Source organism: Phocoena phocoena, chromosome 2 (assembly GCF_963924675.1).
Source record: "Phocoena phocoena chromosome 2, mPhoPho1.1, whole genome shotgun sequence".
NCBI lineage: Eukaryota > Metazoa > Chordata > Mammalia > Artiodactyla > Phocoenidae > Phocoena > Phocoena phocoena.
The window spans coordinates 106004639-106014144 of NC_089220.1; the positions used below are offsets into that span (position 1 = coordinate 106004639).

Sequence of the window (9506 nt, forward strand, 5' to 3'; positions counted from 1 at the left end):
AATTCAGGCATATCTGACTCAACAGCCTGTTCTAAAATTATCTTGTCTTCCCATAAAAAAAGCATCTCTAAAAATTTACAGACCCAATAAAAGGACAGTTAGTGGCGTGCAATTTTATAGATGGAGTGCTTAGCAAAAATAAAAAAGTCACATAAAATGAATAAAAAAACATGTATTGGGATTTTAATTAGTAAATCTGGCTGCAAATAAAAAATACACTTTTGTTATTAATATGCAAATTAAAGACAAAGATGGCACAGTAGAGTCATGCTTTTACACACCCCCTCTCTTATATACATAGCATGATATATAAAATGTGAAATGAAAAAATGAAAAAGACACTCATGGACTTCAGAATACAAACACAAAACATCGACCAGGGCTGAAGCTGGCGTCTCCTGAGCTCTGGGTCCAGAAGGCAGTGGCAGCTCCAGTATTCTGTTCCTGTAGAATAAGTGAAACTAAACCTGCTTCCCTAAGAAAAATGTAAAATGTAGGCTTTTAACTAAATCGGACAGGACTAGTCTCCCTAATTTTTTTCTAATGTGAGGATTTGCTAGGTAAGAAAATAACAGTCAACCTGGTATAGGTCTGCTATGAATATTGGGGTACATGTATCCTTTCGAATTATGGTTTTCTCCAGATATCAATATATGCCCAGGTGTGGGATTGTTGGATCAAATGGTAACTCTATTTTTAGTTTTTTAAGGAAACTCCATACTGTTTTCCATATCTAATTAGATAAATTAGACTTCATAAAAATTTTAAATGTTTGTGTTTCTAAGGACAAAAGGTGAAAAGACAACCTACAGAATGGGAGAAAATATTTGCAAACCATGTATATAAGGGATTTGTATCTAAAATACGTAAGAACTCTTACAACTCAAAAATAAAAAGGCAACCCAGTTAACAATGGGCAAAGGATCTGAATAGACATTTCTCCAAAGAAGATACACAAATAGCCAATAAGCACATTTAAATATGGTCAACATCATTAGTCATCAGGGAAATACACATCAAACCCTAATGAGATAACTTCACACACACTAAGATGCCTATAATCAAAAAAATAGACAATAGCAAGTATTGGCAAGGATGTAGGAAATTGGAATGCTTGTGCATTGCTAGTAGGAATGTAAAATAGTGCAGCTGCTTTGGAAAACAGGCAGTTTCTCAACAAGCTAAATACAGAGTTACTGTATGACCGAGCAATTCCACTCCTAAGTATATACCCAAGAGAATTTAAAACATGTCTACAGGGCTTCCCTGGTGGTGCAGTGGTTGAGAGTCCACCTGCCGATGCAGGGGACACAGGTTCGTGCCCCGGTCCGGGAAGATCCCACATGCCGCAGAGCGGCTGGGCCCGTGAGCCATGGCTGAGCCTGCGCGTCCAGAGCCTGTGCCCCGCAATGGGAGAGGCCACAACAGTGACAGGCCCGCGTACCGCACACACACAAAAAGCATGTCTACACAAAAATGTGTACACAGAAGTTCACAGCAGCATTATTTATAGTAGCCAAAAGGTGAAGACAACCCAAATGTCCATCAACTGATTAATAGATAAACGAAATTTATATTCTTTTTTTCTTTCTAAATAGGTTTTTTTTTGTTTGTTTTTGGCTGCGTTGGGTCTTCGTTGCTGCGTGCGGGCTTTCTCTAGTGGCAGCTAGTGGAGGCTACTCTTTGTTGCGGTGCGCAGGCTTCTCCTTGCAGTGGCTTCTCTTGTTGCAGAACACAGGCTCTAGGTACGCGGGCTCTAGAGCGCAGGCTCAGTAGTTGTGGCGCATGGGCTTAGTTGCTCCGCAGCACATGGGATCTTCCCAGACCAGGGCTTGAACCCATGTCCCCTGCATTGGCAGGCGGATTCTTAACCACTGTGCTACCAGGGAAGTCCAAAATGTATATTCTTACAACAGAATATTATTCAGTCAAAAAGGAGATGAAGTACTGATACATGCATGAATGGCCATGATATACATTATGCTAGTGAAGGAAGCCAGACACAATAGGCCACATATTGTATGATCCCATTTATATAAAATGTCCAGAGTAGGCAAGTCCAAGGAGATAGAAAGTCTGTTAGTGGTTGCCAGGAGCTGGGAGGAGGAAGAAATGGGGAGTGAATGCTAATGAGTATGGAGTTTCTTTTTGGAGAGATGAAAATTGTCAGGGATTAGATAGTGGTAGTGGTTGTACAATGTTGTGAATATACTAAAAACCACTGAAATTTACACGGTAAAGTGTTGAATTTTATGGTATCTACATTATATCTCAAACCAAAAAAAACTGACCTTTATCAGGTGACTTACAGGGGCAACCAGATAAGAAACCGTTTGTCACCCGACCAGGTCAGAAGCCAAGAATTTCATTTTATTTTTAATTATCTTTATGTAACCTTTTTATTTTAATTTACGGAAGAGATATAAGGTTTTTTTAAAAAATACATTTACATTAAAAAATGAAGACAGGGCTTCCCTGGTGGCGCAGTGGTTGAGAGTCTGCCTGCCGATGCAGGGGACACGGGTTCGTGCCCCGGTCCGGGAAGATCCCACATACCACGGAGCGGCTGGGCCCGTGAGCCATGGCCGCTGAGCCTGCTCAATGAAGACAATATAAATAATAGTATTAAAGAAAAAAATTCAGTAAATAATGTATGTTGCAAACCTTGAAGTTTGGAAAAGTCTGAGTGTTCTCTACTGAGCATTTTTCAAACCCAGTAGTATGTTTAGATTAATAATGAAGTAAAACTTAATATATCATTCAGTTCCCAGTGCCAAGTATCTCTTTAAATTAATCCTTAGATAGGTTCTTTAAAGTACAATACTTTCTTCCAATACTATTTCCAAGAAAATTTTCAGGAATTTGCTCCTTATTTACCACAGATTTTTCCAAGGTTCCTAAACTGTGCAAGCTGAGGTGGCTTGGAGCATCATGGGAGAAACATTGATACTTGACATCTTTTGGATACCATGCAAACTTCTAGTTCCAGGTAATTGTTACATTAGATAGCACCACATTCCCTTTGATGATGTATCTTTGTGAAGCTGGGTTTTGGGCCATTGCTGTGATAAAAAGCTAGTACTATGCAAAAATCAATGTGAAACAAAATGAGGATGGCTGTGTCCAACATGATCCCAATTTTGAGAAACTGCAGTGCCCAAAAGGCACACTCATTCCATTAGTAGGTAATTTAAGAATGAGGTAAAAATTATCACTTTGCTTTTAATTCATGTGCTCTTTTTTTTCAAATGGTTACTACAGTTGCTAGAACCTAACTACTTAATAAATTTAACTGTTAGGTATTTCTTTTGGCCAGGGGACTCCATGAAAAAATTACTGAGACTAAAGATGCCATAAACCAAGAAAGTTTGGGAAGCTCTGAGTTATTTATTTCTCCGTATATTAAATACGCTCCAAACTTTCCATAGTTCTTCAGTTCTCATGCAACATTCCTCTGATATACCAATCCGTATGTTAAAGGATCAGTCTCTCGGATTGGGGGTGTATATATGTAGGAACACCTCTTGATAGGAAATGACTGTCTTCAGTGCCTGCCTTAAAGGTAACAGGTAAAAGAGAAGCAGTTATCTTCCCAATCTAATGAGCAGTCATATAGGTGCTAGAGAGGGAAAGATACACTCTACCCCCTAACTCCCGAGGGCCACTTCATAAACCGTAAAAGTGACAATGAGATAACAACCACTCAACACATTTTTCAGTCAGGAGTGCTCACCTGTCTGGACCAGAGAATTCAATACCATCTACTGCCCCCTGCCAGAACATCCCAGGTAAATCATGCTACTCCTGATTTCTCCTCTCAAATTTTCTGCCCCAAAACGAGCTTTCTATAACTCAGACCCCAGCTGCAGTTACTGTACTAAAGTATACAGTATTTATGGGCATATAAATCCAAGGCATTACACTGTGATTGGTACTGCATTAAATATGTACTTCTATAAATGTTTCCATAGTTACAATACCAAAACTATATTTAGAATTAATAAATAATGAACTTCTTTCCATTTGTATTTAGCCCCCTCACGTAAATTTGGAAAAGGACTGAAAATCAAATAAAGTTTCTACTCCTGAAGCGAGACACAAACTAATCAGAATACCCTTTTAAAAATGTTTAAACCAAATTCATATACACAGCATATATAAATGTATAGTACATTAACACATACTTGAAAAAAAGTTTGCCCATAATCAAAACTTTATTGAAAAACTGACACCAAAATAGGAGAGCGCTGTTGTATACCTTACAAAATTAAACATAATTACATTATCTTGGTAGATTAACTGGAATTACTGAACTGATAAGGCTTTCTGTGATAGAACACAAATTCAGGAAGTTGTGTGGATCATTAGTGTTGCTTTCTTCTAAATGAACACCCTGCAAAGGAATCACAAGAGCACATTAAACACAAGTCTGTTCTATCTTTGGTACAGTTTTAATGACAAAAAATACTTTTTAAATAAAAGCTTAAGTTTTAGAAATAGTAGAGCAATATTCATATATAGGTTATTTATTTTTTTTATACCAGAAATTTGCTAAAAGATATCTTTTATATTTGAATTTACTCTGATGTGACTGTCACTCCCGATTCTCAAATGTTATAATGGAGTTCAAGAAAATAATTCTGATTAGAGTTCATTTCAGATCTTTTAGGATAATTCTGGTACAGATGCACCCTTTTAATCATCTGTCAGCACATGGACACAAAGTTCTAAAATCATGGCATGATATAAAGGTTTTGGCAATCTTGCAAGTACATTTTTAAGAGCAATACTGCATTTAAATATTGTGCTAATTTCAGTTAGATCTCTCAAAGTCACACCAAATAGATCTTGGATTTATTGGCAATCCACTTATAACTCTTCCAATGAGAATAACATGGAATTCACAGCTCCTCAAAATACCACAAGCAAATTTCAAATATCACTATTGAACTGTAAATCTCTAAGTACTACTATGGAAAATTATATACATACGTATTATTTTTTCTTCACAAAAGTGAAAGAATTAAAATTAGACTATATTAATCATAAGTTGCTCAGAGAAATCAAACCTCTGACATTTTCATTATAGTTATCTGTTGCTTAGCTAGCAATGATTAAAACTGTCTTAAATCATATGTACCAAGTACATTTGAAACAAAATATTTACAGGAGAAATTTTTAAATCCTATGTTTTTAGATATCTTATGTATTTATTCTTTTGCTCCATTCTGATTTATGTCTAACATTCCAAGTTAAGCAAACTAAATACAACAGAATCAGGTGCTCTAAACTAAGAAAAATAATAGATAAAGCAATTCTTTACAAGGTCAAGAGTACAAATTTATCTAATTGAACAGGGCACTCTATACTAAAAGAGCAGTAAAAGATAATTATTTTGGTAATTATGAATTTAAGATTTCTTTTAAACTGATTTTTAGTAAAGAGAGATTTTAAAATCATAAAATCTGATCACTGGGTTAGAAAATGCCAAATGATTTACCTTCTGTGAGTCTGGCCTTTCCTCCTGTCGGCTGGCACAACACGGTTGAACAACCTACACAAAGCACCACTGTCTGAGCATGGCTGAAAACCGTGGTAATCTTGTAGCAGCCTGAAAAAGGGAAGTGTTAAAAGTGAAAAGCAGAAAAAAACACAGTACCTGTTCAACATATTTCTAGTAAAGACCCTGTAAAAGATTAGGAACTTCAGTGCTGTGCAGTAGCAAGCCATGTATGTAACAAACTTCTAGTAGCCACATTAAAAACAAGTTTTTTTAAAGGTGAAATTAATAATATATTCTATTGAACCTCAGTATTTCCAAAATATTATCATTTCACCATATAATCAAAGCCTTTTTGTTTTCAATGCTACATCTTCAAAATCTGGTGTATATTTCACACTTAAAGATACAGCATTAAAAAAAAAGATACAGCATGGTAACTATAGTTAATAATAATACCATATTGAATATTTTATAGTTGCTAAGAGTATATCTTAAAAGTTCTTATCACAAGAAAAAAAAATTTTGTAACTATGTATGGTGACAGATATTAACTAGACTTATTGTGGTGATCATTTCCCAATATATACAAATATGGAATCATGAGGTCACACACCGGAAACTAATATATTGTTTTATGTCAATTATACCTCAAGAAGAAAAGAATGAGAAAGAATTTTTCCATTTTGACTAGCCACATTTCAAGTGCTCAGTAGCCACATATGGCTAATGACCACCATACCGGACCCTGCAGCTTTACACTGAAGAATCAATATACTTTTCATTGCATCGTGAAAAAGAAAACTTATCATCTGAACAGCTTAAAGACTTAGTAAGTCCAACGTCATGTCCCCTGTGGAGTCCCATTTTCACACACACACACCCCCACCACCCAGATGTTTCTAAAGTGGTTTATTATGGAAATAACCCTTATGACATTCCAATTCTGTAATCCCACTTCGGGTCCTAATATCATACACAACACACTATGAGTAACCCTTACAGAGAAATTCTGTAAGTAATTCTTATAGAAATTTTCCTTAGGAAAGGAGTTAAAGTTTGAAATTTTACCTGGACATTTTACATCCATAAAATAAGAATTTGGACTTTGAACCAGCCGTTTCTTCTTATGTTTTTTCTTTTCCTCTTCCAAGGAAGGATGCAGTAAATCTCTAGCCAACTGAATAAAAAAGCATATTATTACTACTAGAATGACACCACAACTCTGGCCGATTTAACCATATGTGAAATATACATGCAAAAATAGGAATAACAGTCATATTCAGCAGACAACACTTTAGATGTTACTTATTTTAAAGCCTGTTAACTTGCATCAACACTTTTTTATAATGCTTGTGTTCTCCAAGTTCCGGTTAAGGGGAACGATCAGGAAACGTGGTAAGGTTAGCTCCGTTCTTCTTAACTAGTAACAGTCGCCAGTGAAAATAAAACTGTGGTGCTAAGTAAGAACGTGATCCGGACCCTGGACCCGCTGAGAGTACAAGTCGCTGAGGTAGACCCGGCGAATGCCAACACCGAGGTGATTTCTGCCCCCAGGGTTCAACATCTGATAAGAACTCTTTTAAGTGGCTGACGCGAGACGGTCCTTAATAATTTGTAAGGCAACTGCGAAGACAGTTTCCAAAAAGGAAACAAGTAGGAAATCGCTTCCAAAAGAAGGCACCGGGGGTTAAGACCCACGAAGCAAAAGAAGAGCAAGAAGACTTCAGCGGTCACAGCCTCGCGGGTTCCCACCGAAACCCAGGAGAGCTGACTAAGGTACCCGGGGAGCTGTCCCCTCCCAGCCATCGACTCCAGACTGCACCCAGGGCGGCGCCGGGTGCAGTCCCAACGGCTCCACGCCCAGGCAGGGCCCGACTTGCCGCGCCGCCGGGCAAGTCCCAACAAGTCCACCACGCGCGAAAGAGCCGCGGGATCCGAGCCGCCGAGCCGCGTTCGGCCGGGAGCCCCGGGGGCCCGCGGAGCCATCGAGCTAGCCCGCCCCTGGGGCCCCTCGGCCTACAGAGAAGGCAGACACGCGAAGCCCGAAAGTAAACAACTCACAGGCATGTTGATCCTTTCGCAAGCCCAGCCCGTGCAGATCTCTAAGCTGACACCCCAAGCAAGCAGCACGCGACCGGGAGCGCGGCGTCAACTTCCGGGATAGAGGAGACTGGGAGGAGCGGAGCGGCGGGCCCGTTGACTCTAGGCGCTCCTCTCTGTGGTGAGGGTTGGCTCCGGCCGGGGTCCGCGGGCGGCGGGCGAGGGGAGGTGCCGAGCCCCTAGCCCTTTCGAGTTCCAAAGCCCGCGAACCTAACGGGCTCCTGGGCCAAGGCCGCCGTCCCCAGGGCTTCGCCCTGGGCAAGTGGTTCCTGGAGCCAGGCTCAGGCGGTGCACGCCCGGATGGGAAGCCCCCTCGGGCTTCGGGAGCGCCGGCGCCGCTGCAGAGCGGACCCGGCTAGACACGCTGGGTCACTTGTAGGTCCCGCCGCCAAGCCTTCCGCTCTCGGCTGCCCTGCGGGCGGGCACACGGGTGATGCCTCTGTTCTTTTATGTATTAAAAACAATATTATTAATTAAAACCATTAACACGTGCCAGCGAGATTATGAAAGAAGTTCGTTTACTTGCGCATCCTGCTTCCAAGGTACCGGTACCGGTTATTAAGTTCTTTGCGGGATGTAGCTGTGCCTTGGGTTTGCTTGGCCTTGAAAAAAGTTTTTAAGAAGCGCCGATTCGCTGCCGTGCTTAGTTCATCGTGTGGCTCCTTCCTGTCCTCCGTGGGTCACACTTTCCAGAGCAGACAGCTGGAGCCTGAAAAAAACAGCGAGTATCGCCGATGGCCAGACTTGAAATATTTTTGATGAAGAGGACCATCCTGTGAATGCGTGTCGTCAAAACCTAAGAAACCAAGGAGACGCTTCATCAGAAAATTGTCCTAGATAGACGTTCTCGATCAATTTTTATTTCTCTTCGAAAAGATAGTACATGTGTAATGTACATTTTGGAAAATACAGAAAAACAGAAGAAAATTTAAATCACCATCCAGAGATAAGCATTGTTAATATTCTGACCTTTATCATTCCAGACATTTTTTTATTCACTTGCATGTAGGTTTGTTTTGGGTTTTGGTATTACATAATTGGTATCATCTTGTACATATTCTTTTATAGACTTGATCCCCTCCCCCCACAACTTACTGTATAATGAAAATCACTCGATGTTACTACATGTTCTCCTACACTATGACTTTTAATGGGCACATAGCATTCATCCTGTGAATATATGTCCTTATTTCATCCATACACTATAATAGACATTAGGGGGACTTACCTGGTGGTGCAGTGGTTAAGAATCTACCTGCCAATGCAGGGGACACAGGTTCGAGCCCTGGTCCAGGAAGATCCCACCGGCCACCGAGCAACTAAGCCCATGCGCCACAACTACTGAGCCTGAGCTCTAGAGCCTGTGAGCCACAACTACTGAGCCCGCATGCCACAACTACTGAAGCCCATGCACCTGGAGCCCATGCTCCGCAACAAGAGAAGCCACCTCAATGAGAAGCCTGTGCACCACAAGGAAGAGTAGCCCCCAATAGTGGCAACTAGAGAAAGCCCACGTGCAGCAACAAAGACCCAACAAAGCCAAAAATAATAAATAAATAAAATAAAAATTCTGTCTGGAAAAATATAAAATAAAGTAAAATAGACATTTCAGCTGGGTTTTAAATACTTAATATTTAAAATATTAATATTATATACTTTCAGACAGATAAGTATATGGAATAATACAATTGTGTATGCAGAATCATGGCCCCCAAAGACTTCTTAATCCCCAGGACCTGTAGTTATATGGCAGGTGGGAATAAGATTGCTAATTAGCTGGCTTTAAACTAGGAAAATTATCCTGGATTATCCTTAAAAGTGGAAGAGAAAGAAAGAGAGAGACATGTGGTGATGAAAGAAGAGCCTGAGAGATGCCATGTTGTTGGCTTTGAAGATGGAAGAA

At 40.0% G+C, this 9506-nt stretch overlaps 1 protein-coding gene across 1 annotated transcript; it reads right to left on the reverse strand.

The window, feature by feature from the left end:
* Positions 1 to 4198: 4198 nt before the first annotated feature.
* Positions 4199 to 7633, reverse strand: RPS27L (ribosomal protein S27 like). Its single transcript, XM_065871913.1, has 4 exons — positions 7565 to 7633; positions 6572 to 6680; positions 5501 to 5611; positions 4199 to 4393 (listed from the first exon to the last, which is right to left on the reverse strand). Exons 1-4 carry the CDS (start codon positions 7568 to 7570, stop codon positions 4365 to 4367), a joined length of 255 nt encoding a protein of 84 aa, XP_065727985.1. The 5' UTR covers positions 7571 to 7633; the 3' UTR covers positions 4199 to 4364.
* Positions 7634 to 9506: the final 1873 nt, after the last annotated feature.